Source organism: Trachurus japonicus, chromosome 6 (genome assembly GCF_045865225.1).
Source record: "Trachurus japonicus isolate A0001 chromosome 6, Traja_1.0".
NCBI lineage: Eukaryota > Metazoa > Chordata > Actinopteri > Carangiformes > Carangidae > Trachurus > Trachurus japonicus.
In genome coordinates this window covers 23,959,899-23,982,537 of record NC_140912.1, presented here as the reverse complement: position 1 = coordinate 23,982,537, position 22,639 = coordinate 23,959,899, and the positions used below count along the sequence as shown (strand labels likewise).

General features: G+C 39.9%; 1 protein-coding gene and 1 pseudogene across 2 annotated transcripts; one reads left to right on the top strand and one right to left on the bottom strand.

Moving 5' to 3' along the window:
* Window positions 1-8,627: 8,627 nt before the first annotated feature.
* On the bottom strand, window positions 8,628-9,101 carry LOC146986216 (fatty acid 2-hydroxylase pseudogene; annotated as a pseudogene).
* Window positions 8,831-16,302, top strand: LOC146986215 (uncharacterized). 2 transcript variants are annotated; one of them, XM_085779915.1, is made up of 4 exons: window positions 8,831-8,963; window positions 13,199-13,233; window positions 14,320-14,546; window positions 15,935-16,302. In XM_085779915.1, exons 2-4 carry the CDS (start codon window positions 13,216-13,218, stop codon window positions 16,044-16,046), a joined length of 357 nt encoding a protein of 118 aa, XP_085636041.1. In that variant the 5' UTR covers window positions 8,831-8,963; window positions 13,199-13,215; the 3' UTR covers window positions 16,047-16,302. The 2 variants fall into 2 exon arrangements, with proteins under 2 accessions (XP_085636041.1, XP_085636040.1); XM_085779914.1 differs by having other exon boundaries at window positions 8,865-8,959.
* Window positions 16,303-22,639: the final 6,337 nt, after the last annotated feature.

Below are 22,639 nucleotides of genomic sequence, written 5' to 3'. Positions count from 1 at the left end.
GCTGCACCAGTCTGCTAAATATCATGTTCCCATTCCCATTTTTCTCTCCTGTGCAGTAGAGAAGTCGTTGATTTTCTTATGGAATATCCAAACATACAGTATGCTGTGTCACTGAAGTGTCACTTGCACTGACAAGTATGACAAATATGACAAGTATGACATGCAGTTCACTCAAACAAAAAGTGAATTGTAGAACAACAACAAACACTTCTCGATCTGTCATCATCAAGGCTATGTAGTGGAAGGGGAGACGCCCTCAGTCGGCGTGTTTTCAAACTTTTAACAACCGCAGCGTCGTGGGGTTAGGGTTAGGTGTCCTGATTTCCACATCACATGACACAGAAACGTTCACTTTCAAGTTAAGTGAGAAAAGCAACCGTTTCTGGGCATCAAACGTGCATGGTCACATGTTGTTATTCAGGTGTGTGTGTTTGTATGTGTTGTTTCCATCACAGGAGTGTGTGTCTAATTTGGGACAAGAATACCTTCTAGCACAAAGTGAACAAAGTTATACTTTACCTGAACCCTGGACCCCAAGAAATATGAATTTACATGATTAAATGATCATAAATAAACCAACAACCATCAGTGGGCTGTGTAAATCTTTGTCTTATGAGAGTCTATATCACTGCTTCCCAGTTTAGCCTAAATCTGCAATGGTTAAAATCCAATATATTGGTGTGTAACATAACTTGATACTGAGTGAGTGGTAATAGGATTGGCACAGACCTGACATGGAGCTAACGAAGGGAACCAGTTCCCCTACACACATACTGTACACACACACATAGAACAGATTTATTTATTGTCGCTAATTGCAACTGCACACCGTCAGCTGACTCTCCACACCTGTTTCAGGAGACGACACGCACAAAGCTTCCCCTAACCTAACCAGATCATAGCCAGAGTCTAAACAGCAGCCAGGTCGTAGGCCGCTGTATGCAAAATACCCAGATCAGAAACGCCGGCCTTGTTCTCTCAACCTGTTCGGTAAGCACCACCACACAACGGCTCAACTCCTTCAGGCTGCCTTTATTTCCATCTCCTGCTCCTCCTCCTCCTCCTTCACCTCCGGGTGTGTCTGAGAATCTTGTCTGTTTCTCTTTTCTGCAACAGCACACCTATGAGTCTGTGTGTATGTGTATAGTATGTGTGTGTGTGATTGTTGGATCCCCCCCCCTGGGCTTTTAACCCAACCTGTTGTATCCCTAGATGCTGTATACACACGGCCTCACTCGCTGCAAAGAGCAGCTTTACTGTCTTTATGTACAGATGACAAGATGGACGGATGAATAATGGAAGAAAGAACAAGGTGGGATAAAGGGAACGACTGAGAGAAGGGAAGGGATATGACTAATAATGTCAACAATAAGCATATACACACAGACCTGACCCATTTAATTTACACTATGTAACCTTCCCTTTTTATACACTTTTAAATTAAGAATTTTATTATTTTCCCCTCTAGTATTTACTTTTTGCAAATGTCGTTCCTTATTTGTTTGGTAAATAAGTAACAGTATATCATAATACTCTGGGAAAAGTTCAATCCCATTGTTCATTTCTATATTATTACATATTAGCAGAGTGTCATATAATAAATAAAGGGTCCATCCGTGCGTAAAAGTAAAAGTAAAAGTCGCCGCCTCAGGACTGGCCTCAGAGAAACAATAAGAGAAAAGAGTAACGTCAGCTTTCCTGTGAGACCTTTGCCCTAATCAATTGCGCCTTTCAAACATACGCTGCTCTCCATCCCCTCTGACCGTCCACGGCAGCTTCCCTCCGCTTCGGCCCTCCTGTCCTCTCTCTTTTCAAGGTGTTACCGTGGCGATGAGTTGAGCCACCTGAGGCCCTGCAGTGTTAATTGCCATGTTGGCAGTCTCTATGGTAGCGGAGATAAACAACGTGCTTGGTAATGCATCACCGCGGCGATAAACCCCGAGCAGCTCTTATAGGAGTTGTAAAAGGTAAGTTCACCTGAACAGATTGTTGGGAGAAACCGACGACACGTAAACAGAGGAGCTGAGTCACACGGACCACAACACCGACCGCCATCTTGGTAAACACTGAGCCATTTCTTTATTGTGATGAGATTAGCTCTTACCCATGTAGATACCTAACCTGCCTGCGGTGATGTAGCGTTTAATAAATAACCCCATTTTATGACCAATATGCCGCCAAAAATAAACTGTTCCAACATGTGACCGTAACCACAAGGTGTTAATATTAAACTGAACATTAGAATATTAATATTTTAACCACTGTGCTCAGTCTCTCCTCTCTGTGTGTCCCCCGATGAAAGACAATCACATCATTGAGCAAAGAAAGATGCATGCATGATGAAAGTCCACATTCCAGCGCTGCACCAGTCCGACCCGCTCGCCCTTCAGCATTCCAGCTACAAAACTTATCAGCATCCATCATCACAACCTCCGTACTCTACTCTGCAAGCTAGAATACTAGTTTGTTCACACTGAATCTTTATTTTGGCCTCAAACTTCTTCCTGTTCATGCTCCTAAATTTAACTTTTGGTCGACTCACATCCTGTCCCATCCATATGTCCCAGCCCCGCTGCCATACAATCTCCCTTGTTCATGCATCCATTCATGGGGCACTCACTTAATTGTAATTCACTCATTCAACAATATGTGCATTATCCTCCCAAGGTCATGACTGTGCAGCCACATGCTCCTGTAGGTTAAGGCATACGCACGACAGCCGCTGCCCTTTGTCCCTGTTGGGATGGTTGAAATTCCAAGTCTGTGCTCACAAAGAAATAGTGAGACAAACATGAAAATTAGGCAGATTTCCACATCCTGTGCAGAGGTAGACACGCACCACAGGCTCAATCCCTTCCAAACAAAATGACAGAAACAGAGCAAACAAAGGTGCAGCTCCGTGATTGACACACCATTAAGCACCTCACCACTTTACTAAAGTTGCCCTGACAAGGTATACGCAAAACTGTAGTTAGTATATACCTTTACACCGGAGATTGAATGATTTGTTGGTTTGTAGTATTGAAGTACTGAATCATAACTTCCCTCAATAACCAGAGGGATGGAGGGATAAGAGAGGAATAAGAGAAGAAAGATGGGCCATAGGTCCAGATCAATCTATATTGTTGTGTTTTATTGATTAATTTATTTTACATGTAAAAATCAGTTCAGAACAGACATGATGTCTTCTTTGGCTTTGGAAAACTTTTGGAAAGTCTCAAAAAATAAAAATGTTATTCCTCATATTTGGCTATTCTTGTTCTTATTCTATTTTTTATCTCTTTGTTTTTTATTTTGGCACATAAATATGTTTTTAACATATACGATGCACACTGTTTTAATATCTCGCTTAGTGTAATATTGATTTGCCTTACGCAGCTGAATCTGTGAGCTTTGGATGCTAAGAAGACTCTTAAGCGTAGGTCAGCTCGATTTCCTTCTTAGTGAAAGATCTTCTTAAGCTAAGAGCGACTCTGAGAAACACGTCCTTCTTTCACAGCGTTCTTCTTCCTCTTAAGCGCTTATCGCTTAAGAGCTTCTTAACGAATCTGAGAAACGCGGCCAAGGGCATTCACCTCATAGTGAGGGCCTCTGGCTAAAAGATGCTACCAGGTTGCATTTTGGGAAATGTAGGAAGCAGCTGTCTTGAAACTTGACCAACAGTAGCGTCAAAAGGTCAGGATGTGCTGGCTTCTGTTGTGTTTTCCCCCAAACATGAAAATGGAGTTCGAAACAACTTCACAGGTTTACTTACAGTTTGTCTTGCACCTCTTATTGATTTCCTATTCCTAAACTGTTTAGTATATGTTCTGAATTTCTTGCATAATACAGCTTCATTTTTGTTAACGCAAATGATGGATATAGAGAAAAAAATGAAAAAATTTTTACCCCTGTTGCATCTGAAGCAACTAGACTTTTCAACACAATGCAACACAATCAAAGAAATGATCCATCCTGATACCAGTCCTGCTGGACAACAGCATCTCTACTACTGTGCTACTGTGACAACTCAACAACACCAAAATGGTCTTTTTGGTGACATTAGGGTGAATAATAAAAGTAAAGAACATGAGAGACATATTATAACCTCGAGCTGAAAGATCAAACTGTTATTTCTGGGGTCTTTCTCCAGTGGGGCAAAGCACTTAAAAACACTGTCTCTGTAGAGAGGCAATCTGCATCTAATACAAACCAGTTTAATTTGTTGACGGTGTAAACAGCACCTGTGTTTGATTGTAAACCTGCTCTCAAACACACGAACAAAGTCTTTACACACACACACACACACACACACACACACACACACACACACACACACACACACACACACACACACACGCACACTCTAAAAGTTATTGTCCAACCCCCCGTCCCAATTTTGCAGATTCAGCTCCAGGAGACCCTCCTCTCTGGTGTCCCACTGATGTCAAAAACACTGAGACATCAAGTCCTGCCTCAGGTGACTTCACTTACTCACACAACTTTGTGTTTGGGGGGAAAAAAAGGACGAGAATCCACCAAAAACTTTGTGAATGAATGGATTTAATTAGCACTAAGGTTTCTGGTAGTGGCTTATTCTTTATCCTTGAGTGACGTGTCTGGGTATTAAGGTGAGGAGGTGAATCTGTAACCGCAATACAAATCCTAACTGGAAATACTGGAAATGTAAAATTCACCAGTTTTACTAAAGGGTACACGTAGCCTCACCTCTTATGCAAACAAGAAAGATACCATCTTCCCCCCCTTATTGTCTTTCTAAGGCACAACCTAAACCTAAAACAAAGTCTTATATTTGTCTGTCTACGTTTATACTCTGTACAAACACAGAAAAATCTCAACAGCATCTCCTTCTGTTTGTTAAGTCTTGACAGGTCTTGTCTTGAAAATGCATCCAGGGTAGTACACTATAGTCCTGGCACCTACTGCATTGGGAAAACTTCATTAGATTTCAAACATGTACTGCTTAGGCTGTAGTTTGAGCATGTTAATTCCCCCTGAAACTTTTATCTGAAATCCAGGCACGAGATGACACTACACTACAGTATCATGATAGTTTGTCTAGTAAAACAATGATATAACCGTCTGATTCTGCAGTATCAGGATAACTGAGGCCAATGTTTCCCTGTATACATTTTTCAGCAGGGGTCTGCCCATTGCCGCCGTCTTGAAGTTGCAATTACAGCGACTGTGCAACGGGCTTTTATTGTGAAACTGGAGACACGTGGCAACACCTGACTGAGCTGAGACAGAGAGAGAGAAAGAGGAGAGAGAAATTGCTGTACTGTAGGTAGACTGGCTATCAATAAGTTAGATCTATTTTATGACCTAATCATTTTCACTATGAACTGTGACTATACTGTCTATCTGCCGTATACTGTATGACAAACCATCGAGCACACTGGCACAAATCTCTTTGGATATTGATAACACTAATTCGGTCACACAAACAAATCAGATCGTATCACAATACTGATTAATGAGGTTCCCACCCTGCACTAAAGCTCGGTCGCGCCTCAAGTCTAAAACTGCGTGACGTCCGCTGACATTCAAGTCCCACTGTCAGCTGCTCAGCGATGGAGAGAGTGATCCAACGAGGGAACAACAGACTTATTATGCAATTTCATTCTCCTCACAAACAACAATATTTGGCATAATGACATTAAATCCGTAACCGACCTTCCCATTGGACGCAAACCAAGGAAAGCATTAACTTTGCTTTTAAGTCATTGTGCAACTGAAAAGGTGACTGCACTGGTATTTGGCTGCTTGGTGAAAATGCCCTCCAAACCCCATCAGGCAAATTATTAAAGAAGAAAACGTGGGTTAGGTTTGACATTTGCAATTAGGCCAAGGTTCCTATAAGTGAGAATAAAAAAAGTGAACGTTTTGTACTCCTGGCATACCTGGAGGATGGATTATACCCCGTTTCATTAACCACTGGAATGTGCTGGTGATTCAGTCAGCGACTGGGCTGGAATTTTTCTCAAGACCTCCATTGTCAGACTTGACCAGAAGCTGGACGTGTCACCTGCTCAGTACAGCTGGCTCATCATAAATCAATACCAGAATAAACGTCTTTTCTACAAAATCATGAGGTGATGGTCGCATCTTATCTCATGACTGCATCGTGTGAAAAGAAGCTGTAATTAAAATTAAAAGGGGAAACGTGATGTTTAGTTTACTTTTTGCGGTAAATGACATGTTAGCAGAAAAAAGTGTAAAAAAAAAAAAAATGTGAGTATGATTCACCGTCAAACTATGTTTATAGCCTAACACCTCCTTCATCCTGCCTGTAAAAACTGGCTGATGTGAAAAAAACAAAAAACATACAACTTCAATCCCCCACCAACTGATGCATTAGTGTCCGCAGAAGATAAAGAAACAAAAAGGCATAAACTTTGCTTACCAACATGCGACAATGAAAACACACACACACGGACACACACATGAGAGTGGGCAAGTCATGTAAATGTCAACTCTGTTGGCATGAGATTTATGCAAACTCGGGTTTCTCTAGTCTCTGCTCTCGCACACAGAAACTCACACAGACGGAAAGAGCTAAATTGGGTGTGGATTCACCCAACAAGCAATGGAAAAGTCTTAGGTTTCCCCTCATGTTTTCCCTCGTTTGTAGCTCCCACCATGCTTACTGGGACAAGAGAAACCAGTTTTTGGTCTCTCTCTCTCTCTCCCACACACACACACACCTTTTGAATCATTCATGAACGCTGCTGACCCCCACACCCACCCTTCACCTACCCCTGAGGTCTACACTATCACCTACACCTGCCCTTCCCTGCTCTGCTCCTTCACCTCATATAGAAATTACACAAGCATTGAACCAGCTCCCTCCCTGTGTGTCTTTTTCCACTGACTCCCTCACTCCCGCCCCTATAATCAATACAGTCCAGGAGGAGAAGGAGGAGGAGGAGGACAGGGAGTTCCTTCTTCCTTCCCTTCTTCCTAAAAGTCTAGTAAAGTCAGGTAAGAGACAATTATTCACCTATTATCCAGTGAGCCAAACAGCTCCCGAGTCCCTATCGGCTTTCCACTGCCTCTAAACACCATTGACAAACCACTGTATCTGATATCATATGCAGTCTATAAACACATCCAAACCGGTTTACCCCAAAACATGTCGTTATAAGTTCAGAGGATATCACAGTGGGAGAGTTATTCAGCTCCTCAGGCACAGAACATACAGACACATGACAGGGTAGGCACGTGCCATTGTTTGCCAATCGATGTCTATGTAAAAAGAAACCAAACAACTTGTGTATTTTACTGTCCACATGCTGAAAAAACCACCTAAGGGAGCTACAACCTTGCCTGGAGGCCATTGTTTCTATAACCCAGTGGCCTGACAGATTCCTGAAAATTATAAACTTTCCCAAAAGATAACATGTGTTGTTTTGGCCAATAAAATTAGAGCAGATCACTCTCACCCAGCACACTACCTCTTTAATCTCCTCCCATCAGGCAGGAGATATAGAAGTATTAAATGTAGAACATCTCGCTTTAGAGACAGCACCTACCTCCAAGCCATCATACATTTGAATTTGCACTAATCGCACTTTCTCCTCGCACTGGCACTTATGCTGAATGTGACGCTGCTGGGCATTGTCCTCCCCATATATTGCATTGTACGGTAGCCTGTTGTGTGTATCATTTATTGTGGTGTATGCGGGGTGGGAGTACTGCATTGTTTCTCTGTGAGAGCAAAAACCAAGACACATTCCTATCAACTTGATTCTACTTGTTGACATGGCAATACACTTTTTAATCTTGAATCTTGTTAGTGTCTAATAGTTATACACTTTGCAACAGGTTTCGTCAACCTAAACCATGCAGCCAGCTAGTAGGCACAGGTGAGCAGGGCCGTTGCTAGGAATTCTGGGCCCCCTTAAAGAATACTAAAGTGGGCCCCTCCCCCTAACTTTTCCTTTTTTTTTCTTAGACTACGTACGTATGTATTATCGTTTTTTATTTAGCCTTCTTTGTTTGGATGCTAATGCAGCATTACACTGCAAAAACTCAAGTATCTTAGCAAGAATATTTGTCTTATTTCTAGTCAAAATGTAATTTCTAGTCAAAACAAATCTCATTATACCTAAAATAAGACATCATATTAAAAGTAGCTTGTTTTTAGACACTTTTTTACTTCTTTCAAGCAGATTTTCACTTGGAATAAGTAGAAAAAATCTGATAGAGGAGCAAGTTTTTCTTTCTTAGTACTACAAGCACAAAAAACTTACTTTCACTGGCAGATTTTTCTATTTATTGTGAATTTAAGTGAGAATTATCTAAAAACAAGTTATTTTTTAGGTAATGAGTCTTATTTTAAGTGGAAAGAGATTAGTTTTGACTAGAAATGAGACATTTGGACAAGAAATAAGACAAATATTCTTGGAAAGATGTTGAGTTTTTACAGTGTACTATGAGTATTAGTCAGGGTCTTACGCAGAATAAATCAGTCATACAAAGATTAGACTACTGGGGTTTTTTATGGGCCCCACTGGGCGCTGGGCCCCTAGAATTATCATCACCTTTCTCCCCTATACAACGGCCCTGCAGGTGAGGTCAGGTGTGAGGTCAAGTCAAGTCAAGTCAAGTCAAGTCAAGTCAAGTCAACCCACCTGTGCTTCGTCGTCGGCGCCGCTGTTTCTGTCCAACTCCCCGATGTAGTACTGCTCCATCCACCGCCGGGCGTTCTCCGAGTGCCGGTGCGGGGGTCCCTCCATCTCGGGGCTCACGTCCTTGCCCGAGCGGCGGAGGATCAGCGCCTCTCCGCCGGGGTGCATCCTCAGGAAGGCGGTGACGTCGTACACCCTGGTGCCTAGCAACACCCAGCAGGACTCCTTGGTGCAGTGGCCGTTGACCTCCCGCTCCGTGAAGAACCGGGGGGACGTGGACGGGGACATCCTTCCGTGATGTTGACAGACAGCTGGATGGATGCAGAGTGAGTGAGTGAGTGAGAGCGTCCACCTGATGAACCGAAAGCTTAACACACACACACGGGGAGGGAGAGAGGGAGAAAGAAAGAGAGAAAGAGGAGAGAGAGAGAGAAAGACCTCCTCGGAGGACCAACCGTCGACTTGACAACAAGAGCTCAACTCAGCCGTTTACACCCCAACGGCCGTGACAGTCTGAGGATTCGCAACTGCAAGTGAAAGACAGGGGGACCGACAGGGGGGCGGGGTCTGTGAGGCGTTCAGGAGCGCCAACAAAAGTCTGGGCGAAACGACGGCGTAACTTTCGTAACGCTTTGCATAAGTTTCAAAATGCGAAAAAGTGTAAAGTTTTGTCTTTGTTGGGGATTTATACTCGTTAATAAGTAATTTTCAACTAATATACAACAGTTTTATCCACCTTTAAGCTGATATAAGGTGAGTTTTTACATAAGACTGTGAGGGGGATACCCAATTACGATACGTCCCCTGAACGCAGCCAGCGAGACGCACCTGTTGCTGAGAAAACTGTCCCGAGGCTACAGGAATCTCCTCTCGTTTGATGTGTAGAGTAAAAGCTCAAATTACCCACTAATTAAATCAAATCTCAATCTAAAAAAACAAAACAAAACAAATTAATATATTTTGTTATGAATAATTTAAATCGACGCTGATCAGAGACGTGCAGGTGCAGATTGACATAGCATTCAAAGAACTGTCATGTTAGTCCGTCATCACTTCCTGATCCACCAGATAAGATGCCTGTCCATACTCTGAGGCATGTAACGCCCGGTTGCTAACACAAACAAGTTGATAACGTAAAGCTAAATGACCCAATCTGCAGTAAACCATACATTAAATCGCCAGTTTGTCCTGACTTGGTATAATACAGGCTAGCTAATATACCAACTTCCAAAAAACTTCCTTGATCACGGTTTCGTGCAAGCCGCTCACCCCAAATCTAAAACAGAACATTTAAAAAACAGATAACTTATTAACTTTTTGAAAATATGCGATAAAATTAAGGATTTTATCTATTCCCCTCATAAACTAAGGGGCGTGTTGTTGTTTTTTCTACGCACCCCCTTCGTCTTTATCTTCACCGAGCAGACAGGCGGACTGATGCTGCCTTCAAGTGGTATGGGGAATATGACCCACCACAGGTGCACCCCGAAATGAAGAACGCAAGAAAATTAAGATTATAAAAAATATAGGCTAACACGTGTTTTTATATCAGTCACATCCCACTGTTAGGTAGTGTAATGTTTAGGGGACAGACAACGTGTCAGTTTTTTTTTTCTTTTTAGTAGGCTATAGGACGCCATATGTAGGTTACCCTCCAAGATATTATCAGAGTTCACCTAAGGAGACATGAACTAACCGTAGCTTACAACTGTCTTAACGAAATAATATAAAACAATGAAATAAATAAATAAATAAATACAAACAAGATTTTAAAGCGCAACTGGAAATGTAGGAGTTCATTTGACAAAATCAGGGAAGTAGCCAGACCCAGCTCTTAGCCTATGTACTGGCGCCGCCTTGTGTGTCTGGGTGAACATGCAATGAGCTGTGGGTGTCATCATGAGGTCATGATGGACAGAGTGATGTTAATCATATGCAAAAACAAAACAAAACAAACAAATGGCTGGACAGGGACTAGCAGAAAAATAAGGGTGGGACAAGAAAAATAAAGTCTGACTCCAGGTGTGTCAATCTTATCTTATTTTTTAAATCTAAAATAAAAACACAGATGGCATATCAGCTGCAGGAAACCTCAGTGCCCTGGTGCATGGTTGCTGGTTGGACCTGGCTAACCATGACTGACTATCAATCAGAGTGAGATCACACCACTAACCATAATCTGATTAGAGTCAGTAGAATAGATTATTGCATAAATTTGTATAATACATTGCATTGTCTTATCAGTAACTAAACCCCACAAAATGCCACATTTGACCTGTTTGAGGTAGGGTGGTGTAGAAAACAGCAGGGGGCAGGAGAGGATCAAGATAGGCCTAGAGAAAAGCTTGAAATAGAGGGTTTTGAGAGAGTTGGCGAAACATGATACCTCTTGTCTTCTTTTTTTTTCAAATGAAACCTGTGAAGTCTTTAGTCTTTTATTTTGGCAGATAGTTTAACAGCAAAGTGATGATGAAACCATAATGAGCTGATGATGACTAAAGGGTGAGAAGGAACAGCACTCGAGGTGTTAGCAGGAAACTTTCACACACTCATTTCAGCTTTGTTTTTAGAGACAGGAGACAGGGTCTGTCAGAGTCGACAATTAATAAACTATGCACTGACTGGTGTTATTGATCATTGCAGGAAAAACAAGAGGTAGCAGGCCGCATTTCTTCTGTGTATTGTTCCAGTTAACCAACTCTTGTTTTTTAAAGACAAAAAGTTCAGATAATATCTCCATCTGTAGCTCTGGAATTAAAATGGAAAAGTGAAGTGATTTGATTACACGTTTTAATAAACACATATTCTCTTTTGTGACATAGATCAATATGAATATTTTAATCTAATTCCCCCCTTAACCCTTTTTTTTAAGGAAACATTGAAACAGGAAATTTGAAACATTTTAGTCCCTTTTACTTACAAAAAAGAAACAAATCAGTAAATGCAAATCCATTTCGTAGATTCCTGGAAACAGCTTCGTAATTTGATACTAATTGGGGTAAACTGAGAAGAATTAGCTCACTCACTCCTAATTAGCTACTTGCTAAACAATCTTTCAGTCTATGCTCGGCAGATCAGCAGGATAGACAATTATATATATACTATATGGAAATTACTGATAATAAACAAAAAACAAATATTTTCTCTGTGTGTAATTGGAGATTTACAGCATACTGTCAACTTTTTAGACTTTTTTGTTAATCGGCAATCGGAGGGAAGATAAATCTGAAGGGATGTTACTGTAGATGATTAAAGAATTAAAGAGATAATAAATTTCTAAAATTTCTAATAAATTCTCTAACCCTAAATTTTATGTTTCACCCAAATTTTCCAATTGTTATTTTTTCCTGCATATAGATAAATCCACTCCATGTGAGTGAACCTCAGCCTGTGGGTTCGTACCCAGATGGCATGTGTTTGAATGATGTTTACTGATGTTTTGATGCGTTGCCAGTTCAGCTCTTCTATTTTATTATGTAGGCTATAGTTTGTTCTTTATATTTTACTATTTTATTATGTATAGTTTATATTCTTATTCTTTATATTCTTATACTATATGTTGTTATCGTCACTGTGTGTCTGTGTAATGCTGCTGCTGCACTGTAATTTCCCAGATTGGGATCAATAAAGTATATCTATCTATCTATCTATCTATCTATCTATCTATCTATCTATCTATCTATCTATCTATCTATCTATCTATCTATCTATCTATCTATCTATCTATCTATCTATCTATCTATCTACGGTATCTATCTATCTATCTATCTATCTATCTATCTATCTATCTATCTATCTATCTATCTATCTATCTATCTATCTATCTATCTATCTATCTATCTATCTATCTATCTATCTATCTATCTATCTATCTATCTGTCTATCTATCTATCTATCTATTCTCCTCTTTCTCTTCTCTTCTCTTCTCTTCACAGAACAGAAAACACACCAGCAGAGTGAGAGAGTGAGTGAGTGAGTGTCCAGTCGTCTATTGTCACTTCCCGTCACTGATGTGTGTAATATTGGACTGACTGATGATATATAACGCATCGGTGCCTCACATTGTTCGGGCACGTCACCTTACACTGTGTGACGCCTGCTGCTTTCCTCCCTCCCTCCTTTACCCTGACACAGTCTTTTGTCCCCCATTGCTGTCTTTTTCTCCTCTTTTGTCACATTTCTCCTCTTTCTCATCATCTCCCACTCCCCCATCTGCCTCTTTCCCGCTCATCAACCTCCCCCAGGTTTTATTTTTTACCCCTCATCCTCTAAAATTACTTCTGCTTCTAAATATAACCTGCGACAACAAAAGAGTCCTCAGCAATAGGCTGCATGTCACTGTGTGTAACCCGAATCTACATGCAAGTGTGTGTGTGTGTGTGTGTGTGTGTGTGTGTGTGTGTGTGTGTGTGTGTGTGTGAGACCTCGATGTGGTGATGTCAGAGGTAGGCGGGGTTATTTTGTGTTTTTAGAGGAACGATTGGCCTGTCATCTGGCGCCCGGTCATGCCGGCGTGTATAAGAAGACAACGATTCACATGCTAACAATCATTTTCTTTGCTGCAGAGCTTCAACACGCATCCATGGCAACCGTTGTTCCTGTAAGTATCTCTGTATGTGTGAGTGTGGTGTGTATATATTTTTTTTATTTTTTTATTTAGGCATGTCTAGGTAAAAAACTGTAGAAATGTCTCAGTTATGTCCGTTATGTGCTGTGACTGATGTTTCAGGTAAAGGTGAAGAACTCAGTCAGTGGAAGTGACCTATAGAGGTTAAACTGTCTACAACATCCACATTTTTAAGAAACCTGATTGATTTGTGAAATGTAATTGTGTTATTGATGCGTTCTGATCAACAGGTTTTGCTTTTCTCTGCACATGACAACTCAGATATACTGTAGCACAGTGGTTCCCAACCTTTTTTTGGCTCGTGACCCCATTTTGACATCAAAAATTTCAAAAATATGTGCTGCATTTTATTTGAACTTTATATTCGAGAAAGTGAAAGTATAGAATACAGTTGTTTAAGATTGTGTGTGGTGTTTTTAATAATCATTTTTTAAAAGAATAATAATTAAAAGAATATTTTTATCAGTAATTTTTTAAAAATCAATTATTAGACATTTCAGGCGACCCCAAGGTTGAGAAACACTGCTGTAGCAGGTCAACTATTGTGTGTGTGTCAGTGTGTGTGTCAGTGTGCATGAGTAAACAACCGTTGGAAGGCCAGAGTACACGATCAAGTGTCGGTCCTGTAAATGAATCTGCACAGCTGAATTCACTTTGTGTGATCGGCCCTGTTTGTGTGTGTGTGTGTGTGTGTGTGTGTCTTGGGTTTCTGATGGAGCAGGTGATTAAGTCTGCCAGAGGAAGACAGTGGCTCGTACGCTAATTAAAATGGTGTGATATGTGCATGAGTATCACAGTTATGTTCTGGTAGATTAACATGTCGGATAGGGATGGCGACAATAATTGCAATTTATAAATAAATGATTGCCAGTATTTCCAATGATGCATCAGTGATCAGATGGTATGTAGTGTGAAAACAGAACAGAGTCAGTTGCAAATACTCACTACAGTTCATCAGCCACTGAGCAGAGGATGTGGGGAAACAGATTTGAGATCACAACATCTAATAACAAACTACTATACTCTGTCTCTCTCTCTCCTTTTTTCCATTACTGTCAGTTTGCGTCCTGCTATGCCATCATTCAGCCCCTGCAGCTGTTTGGGAAAGGACCCAGGGGGGGCAACTATCTGTCGCTCCTCACATACCGGGGCCCTCGCTGCACCCCGCGACCCCGCCTGACATGCCACGGCGCTCCAAAGATGACCCTGCGGCAGGTCTGTCGCCTGCTGAAGCTGATGAAGCAGGTCGGAAACAGAGACGCTGCTGCAGCCGCCGCCCCGTCCAGGTGAGGAACCGTCCTCCAGGAACAGACTGTGATCGATCAGCCAATAATACTCGATTTACTTTTTTTAGAAGATGATGTAAATGCCAATACATAGGAACCTCTGTCCCGGGACTCTTCCATCATTCAACCATCTGAGCTTTATGCAGCAACATGTTTAGTGAAGTCAAAGTTTATTTATAAAGTACATTAAAAAAAAAAAACTTCAGTTGAACAAAGTGCTGTGTGCAGTTATAAAAATGCAATATAGTTAATCATGGACAATATGATAATGAATAAAAAACAATAAAAGGAATAGTAAGAACTCAATTTAAAACAAAATGTAGAATAAAAGAGAAAAGTAAAAAAAGGGAGAGTCATGGTTAAAATGGATGTTTAAGTCTAATACAAAACAAATGTTGATAAACTTGAGTCACCATTAGGAACTTGTAATTGTAACAAACTTGTAATGATTAAAAAGTAGAAATATGGTAGATAGAAAGATAGAAAAGTTAATATATGTAGGAACAACTTTGTAATGAATGGTCCTATATACAAAAGGTTTTAAAATGAACTAATAATGTCAATTTTGGTTAATAGAGGATATAATATAATATATACACTGTTGTCCATAAAGTTGTAAGAATTTTGTTTTCAGACACATTCCTCTTTTTATTCATATTTATACACATCAGTAATCACCTTTGACCGGGTACAATGGTTGCATACTGAGTCCCAGTTATCAGTTTTGAGATGATATACATTTATCTATCAAGAATAAATCACATTGTCTCAATCATGACATGAGAAGAGGGGAAAAAAAACTTTATGGGCAACAGTGTATATAACTAATTAATCCTAATTATATCATAAATAAGAAAGTGGCACCTTAAAACCCCAGAGCTTTATGAATGTAAGTAATGTCATCAAAACTATACCCTCTACTTGGGATGGTGTTGTTGTTTGTTTTTGTTTAGTTGTTTGTAGAGTAAACAGGTGTCTGAACACACTCAGCTGTTCCTGCGAGGTGTCCACTCCACAGCAAATGTTTTTTTTTAATAAGCAGCGATTATTTTGGGATAATGAATCTGTGTTGAGTTATGTGTCCATCCCTCACACTCATTATTACACTACTGATGCATTTAGCGGAGGATAACAAACAACAACTGGCCTGTTTGTGCTTGTGTTGGCCGCCGCCACACTGGACTGTGATCACACCACCAGCACTTCTCTCGAGTCGGTCCGAGGCCACGGGAGCTTGTGTTTTAATAATTAAACGCTCCCATGTCCCTGCCAGAGCAAACATTCAATCACACTTCCTCCTCTCATTTCTCCCCCTGTGTGTCTGGTTTCTTTCTTTCTCTCTCTTTCTTTCTTTCTTTCTTTCTTTCTCTTTCTTTCTCTGTGCACAGGAAACAAGGGTCTGCTGCATCACCCACCCCGGCGTCGCCCGGCACCAAGGCGGAGAAGAAATGCATCCCGAGCTGCCTCAGACAAAGACGCTGTATAAAACGTGTCGGCTGACCCATGAGCCCTGGCCGACCGCGAGCACACAGCAGATATCCACTCACCTCCACAGTGACCTGGGAGCTCCTCTGGTGGACATGTTGATTCAGATTATCCCTCTTTGGACAGCTGTAATCTGAGGATGATACTGGAGGATGATGACTTGCGGTCTGTCAGGAGAGGATGACTTTTCCCCCCCAAACGCCCCTTTTTCTTTAGAAAGTGAAGTCTCTTTTGAGATTAAGTTTTTTTTTAAAAGACAATTTTTTCTGTCTTTGTTGACCCACTTCAGTTTCTAAATGCAGGACAAACATCAAACTTTTCCCTCTGATCTACTGGAGGAACGGACCAGACGATCATCCTCTTATCATCCTCTCCATGAGACTTTTTAATGCAGCTTGTGTGTCGTCTTTTCATATCTTTTATCAAGATCATTTTAATTGCTCTGATAACTTTGTGTTGCCTTTATATTAACCATCACTGTACTAATATATAATAAATATGTTTTCAATAACCAGTCAAAACGTAATCATGTTTTTGTGAATATCTTAAATGTGCAATAAAATGTATAGAATGAAATGACATTAGAAAAAACATATTACAACTTATTCAGTCTTTGTTTGAACAGATTTGAAAGGAAATAGGGAGCTCATGTAGGGACATAATAACTACAATAAAAGGTTTTGTGGGTTTTAAAGTTTGTTTGTTTGGGGTTTTTTATACTGATACTGATTTCCGATGATGGATTAACAGAGCAACACAATATGAGTACGAGTAAATCCTGAGTTTTTACCTTCCACCGCAATCTACATAATCTCAAAGACGTATAGATTGTGACATATAGAAGGCGGATAACTCAAAAACAACATTAAAAAGCGGGAGCATCAGTGGGTTTGTGTTTATACCAGGGTCAGAGTCAATAAACCCCTGTGTCTACTGCAGAGTCATTTGACCCAGGTGTGAATGCGGATTAAACTCTTTTCCATCGTTGGCAAGACACCGGGTATTAGTGAGTCTTAGCAGGGTTTTTTTTTTTTACTTGGCTTGAAAACAGCAGCAGCTGCTGAAACTGTACAACAGGCAAAAACAAACACTGATCTATTTGTACAAATTTGATCCAGTTCAATCCAAATGTTGCATACGGTCCAGAGCAAATTGAAAATCTACAAACTCTTGAATGTGATGAGGTATTAAAGACTTGACAACTGCAATAAAGGATCATTTCTGAACACGATGTCATGATGTTACAGTAAAGCTACCTAACCTAAGCTAAGGCCTTTATTATGATTTCACACAGTAGCAGTTTGTGAGCCCAGTTCATTGTGACAGTGTGACACTGACACCATCTGCACTCAAGAACCTGAAAGTGAAGCAGCAGTAAAACTAAAACACTGGTGTTTTTCTTTTGGGTCAAAATGTGTCTGACTTCAAAAGGACTGAATATGAGGATGATGCTCAACGGAGACAAACAAAGTGTAAGTGATAACATCGATAATGACTGTAGCCTATTAAAGCAGAAGTAAGCGATCCGGTCGTTTTCGCTAATGCTGCGTTCCAGGCAGGCTTTTGAAATCGTAAATTACAGCTTCAAGTCACAACTTACGACTTTGTAGCCACTCGTGTTTTTCCGACCTGTTTTACCTGTGAAAGTCACTATAACGGCCACTCGTAACTTCTGACCTGTGAACTCCTACCAGATCGAACTGATACAACTTCACAGGTCGGAAAAACAGGAGTTACGAGTTTCCTTGAACGCACCATAACAGTCCTCGTCCCTACGTCGCCACATTCACGGCGTTCCTTGGCTGCACACACAGCCCTGCATGCCGTTCTCTCTCCTCATTGGATAAAAACTGTAGGATACGATAAATGTTTTCTCCTTGACTCAGAGCAGAGCAGAGTGACTGAGAGACCCGTGTTTCGGTCCAAACACTCTATGTAAGTGATTGATGTTGGAAGATATAACTATTTAAGACTTATATTAACACAAATATATCACTTACTTCTGCTTTAAACTGATCATATTCAGGTGGAGAGTTGTGGCACTTAATGAAGCTGAGATATGATTAACTAAACGAGTTAGGCTACACCTGTAATTAACCTGCTATTTAAGTCAAAATGTGAGAAAAAACACTTTAAACTTCACAATGTATTTGTAAAATGACTGGAAATCGTCCTATATACTTTTATCTCATCAACAGAGGCCCCACACGTTTACCATCTCTTAATCTGCATAATAAATTGTACAGTATTAGGTTTAAATGGGTGAGTAGCTATCATGTTGACTGAACCACAGTTGGTCGGAGGTGGTCAGATGGAAAAGTACTCACTGCAATAGGACCACAAGGTGTTTGTTTGTTTACCGGCCAGAATTATTCATCGATGCACTAAATACTGTGGAAACTACAGCTCACCTATACGTTTGTACACGTGTGTGTGTGTGTGTGTGTGTTCATGTGATACCGGAGAACAGAGTCTGAGTGGACAGTAGCCACAGCTGAGCCGACACTTTGCTGCTTCTCATTTCAAGGCCAAGATGCTAAAAACGTACCAGTGTTCCTGTGCACCGGGGGTATAGGATGTGTCTCTGTCTATATAAGTATATGCATGTGTGTGTGTGTGTGTGTGTGTGTGTGTTTGAGGGAGGGAGGTTGTACCTGAACGTGAGCGAAGAGTCAGGTTGACGAACAGGAAGCCAAGGCTCTGGTTTCTATACAAGGAGGAAGCTGATACATCAGACCCCCCTCCTTCCTCACTCACCCTTACTCCCACACACAGACACACACACATAGACACACATACATTATTTGGATTGAAATAATATTGGTAACACTTTATACTAACTATTATCCATTAGTTAAGCAGTATATTATATTATATACACAGTTATAAACGTTTAACCATAGATTAATAAGCTCATCTATGATAAAACATCTAACACTGGAGTACACATCTGAATTATTGTATAAGTGCAGCATTAATGTGCATCTAAATAGTTTGTTACTTTTTGAATAATCTTATTAAGCACTGACATTTCCTTAATGACTGGTTTATAATGGATATAATACTTAATTTGTAGTGTGTAGTTACTTTAAAATTACAGATATTTCTATACCATGAAAACTGATCCACTGTAATACAAATTTCCTTCATCAAACGTGTTACCAAAATATTGTCTTAAGTGGAGTAAGTAGAGTAAATTGGTCTCTAATTTGCCTTTATATTAATAAGTTGAGGCCAACTAATCACTAATTAAGGCTGCGGCAACAGACACATCCCCCCCCCCCCCCCCCCCCAAGGTGCAGAGGAAATGGAAAGCTGAGGAGGCAAAAACAAAACATAACACAAAATTATCACGTGTCACGTCTTCGTCAACGCGTCTTTTGAAACTCAGCACGGTCAAATTTATGGCATGTCAGAGAAGCCGTTAACAGGCAGGTTAACGATGTGTTGACACGATGGGACTTCAGATGTTTCTTCACCTGCAGGGCAGCTCTGTTTATAACAGAGGTCAGAGGTCACTAATGTGGATCACGACCCCAGACGCTGTTTTATCCTGACATGTTTGTTTGACAAAGCATTTCTATCATATAGTTATTGTTAAATAGAGAATTACTGTTTATACTTTGTATGATAATCACTACAAAACACAAAGAACCAACATTAACTGGACCGCTTTGAAAACTGAATTGAAAACCACTGGTTTATATGATGAAACACAACGTTGATGAAGGTAACAACCACAAACTGCAATGCCTGCCACTGGAGTCAAACTGTTGCATCACTCTCAGCCTTATTTACTGTCTAAAATGACGTTAAAACATCTTGTGCTGTCTTGAGCACTGACAGTTTACACACATTGTTGTTGTTTTTTACAGCTGATTTTCGTTGTTCAGTATCTAAGCTATCTCTAAAACTTGTTCTGTGAAATGAGGGCTTTTATGCAAACTTGTTTTTCCTGTTTTTTTTTTTTCCAGGATCTGCTCTACAACCCGAGTTTACAAAACCAGCAAAACTACCTACAGTACTTTAGGGTAAAAAAAAAAAAAAAAAAGGAGGTGGAGCCCATTTTTACAGTTTCACTCCAATAAAACTAGTTCCTGTGGGGAATTTTATTTTTTACTTCATTGATGCCATTGCTTTGCTTGCATGCGCATTTAAGTTTAGTGACTTTTTATGCTCTTTTTTAAAATTTCAATTAGTTTCCTTTGGATCATCAACGACACTATTGTGAATGTACTGTCTACATTTACTAATTCCATGTCCTCTAATTATATCAATTACATTATCATGACACTGTGGCTCCAGTGAGCTTCAGGTTTAAATCTATATTTACAGACATTTTTGGCCTCTTGTGGGAATTAATATCCCGTGACATTTGCCATTTATGTTATCATTTCAGTGTCCTCTTTCTCTTTTTATCTGTTGCACTTTGTTCATCGTTCTGGATGTTGTAAGGTGCTATATAAATAAATAAAATAAATAAACGTTATTATTAATTGTAAATTAATAGTAAAAACAACCCACACACTTGTTAAAAGATAATAGGACAAACACATTTGTACATTCGGCAAACACAGGGCAACATGGCGATTCATTTGATTTGGAGTTTTCCAGTATTTATCTCATTTTATCTCCATTTTGGTCTCCACCACCTACTGACATAAACATTTTGGTTGTTAAATGTTATTTGCTAACTTTATTGAACCTGTGGGCGCTGAACTATTTTATTTTATTTTAGCTTTACACAACAAGGCTCAACTTCCACTGCTCTCATTACTGTGTCATAACACAGAGTGCAGGTGGGACATCATTTGGGAACATTTGAGTTTTTTGGCAATGGTTTTGGTTTCCAGCGTGGGCTCTAGCACATACGAACGAGGTAGATGTTACAGGTCGGAGTTTAAAATAGAATCAGTGGAAAGTTTTTACTGATTACATCGCTGTGTGGGAGAGAGGGCGACGCTGAAAGAGGAAGGCAGGTCACTCAGCTGAAAATACAAAAATACCAATAAAACATTAGTTTCTTGATCTCTTATGCATGTACTTCCTTTATTTTTATTAGATTTATTTATAATTAATAACCCAATAAGCTTTATATGCATTCTCTGCTTTATCAAAGTCGTATTAATATTATTATAATGGTGTTATTATTTTATCTTTTTAGCACTGCAATGTAAACAAGGGTTTTTACATTGAAACTACATAGTAGACTTTGATTAAAAATACTGTTCAATTTCCACATTAAACCAATTTACAGAGCAACAGAGGTTCAGACAACTGCAAAAAAACAAAAAACAAAAACATGACAATTAAACACATCAGACATATTCATTCTCCCATGACATCCGCATTTTAATATTACAGGTTATTTTTTGCACCTTTGTTTTATGTTTAGGCACTGATGTTGTTTTTCCAAGTCTTGTCTTGTTTTAATGTGGACATTTGTCTCACACTGGTTATGCATTTTGTTGTGTGTATTTTTAAATCAACTTAAAAACTACAAAGTTTCTTTAAGTAAATTAAATTTCTTCTTTTGATTGTCAACCATCTTGTCAACATGAGGGAAGTTATTTTCTGTTTCTTCATGTTCATGTCCATGCAAGTACATTTTAATCAAGAACTTGTGTTTTTTATGTTTTATATTATAAAGCTGACTGTATATTATAGATTTTTATTGTATACTGTTACATTTAAATAGTAAAATATTCTTTTTACACAGGTATATTTAACAGGGAGCAGCAGTTACTGGCTACTTAAATGATCTCCACCTTCACCATATAAACAACATTAAAATGCATCTCTAATAAAAAGCCCATATGTCAATAAATGATGATATAATGGTTTTTAAATACAGCATTTTGGCTTGTAACAGAGTATTTTAAAGGGATAGTTCAACATTTTGGCAAATTGGCCCATTGCATAATCCCTATAGTTTTAGCAGTAGGTTCGTTACCATTAATTGTTGGTGCAAGCTAATTTTAGAACGGCAGAGCAGAGCCGCGAGCTGCTCAGAGCTACGCGACGGAGGCTCATGGGATTGGTTTCCCTCATCAAACTCATCAAATACACAATCCAACAACTCCAAAACGCTCTGGTGGACAAGTTGTGACCTGCACATTCACCACGCTATGAGATAATAACACAACGTTACAAGACAGAGTTGTTTTTGAGGCAAATACAGAGTCTGCTTGCCGAAAAACTGCCCCCGACGGGAACGCGCATCAGTGGTTTTGCATGAATTTACTTCTAAAACAACTCTGTCTGGTAACGCTCCGTTATTATCTCATAGCGTGGTGAATGTGCAGGTCACAACTTGTCCACCAGAGCGTTTTGAAGTTGTTGGATTGTGTATTTGATGAGGGAAACCAAGAAATCCCATTATGAGCCTCCGTAGCGTAGCTCTGAGCAGCTCGCGGCTCCGCTCCGCCGCTCTAAAAATAGCTTGCACCGACAATTAAAGGTAACGAAACCTACTGCTATGACTATGGGCCAATTTGCAAAAAAGGGGCAACTATCCCTTTAACAGTTTATGTCAGGATATTAATACTTCCCCGCCATCTTGTCGTTACACTTGGCCACTTGCTTTTAATAATTTAGAAATAATCTTC

Bases quoted from the DNA above. Each gene is read 5' to 3' on its own strand.
- LOC146986215 (XM_085779914.1), top strand. The intron at 13,234-14,319 runs GTAAGTATCTCT...CATTACTGTCAG, and splicing joins CCATGGCAACCGTTGTTCCT to TTTGCGTCCTGCTATGCCAT. The intron at 14,547-15,934 runs GTGAGGAACCGT...CTCTGTGCACAG, and splicing joins GCAGCCGCCGCCCCGTCCAG to GAAACAAGGGTCTGCTGCAT.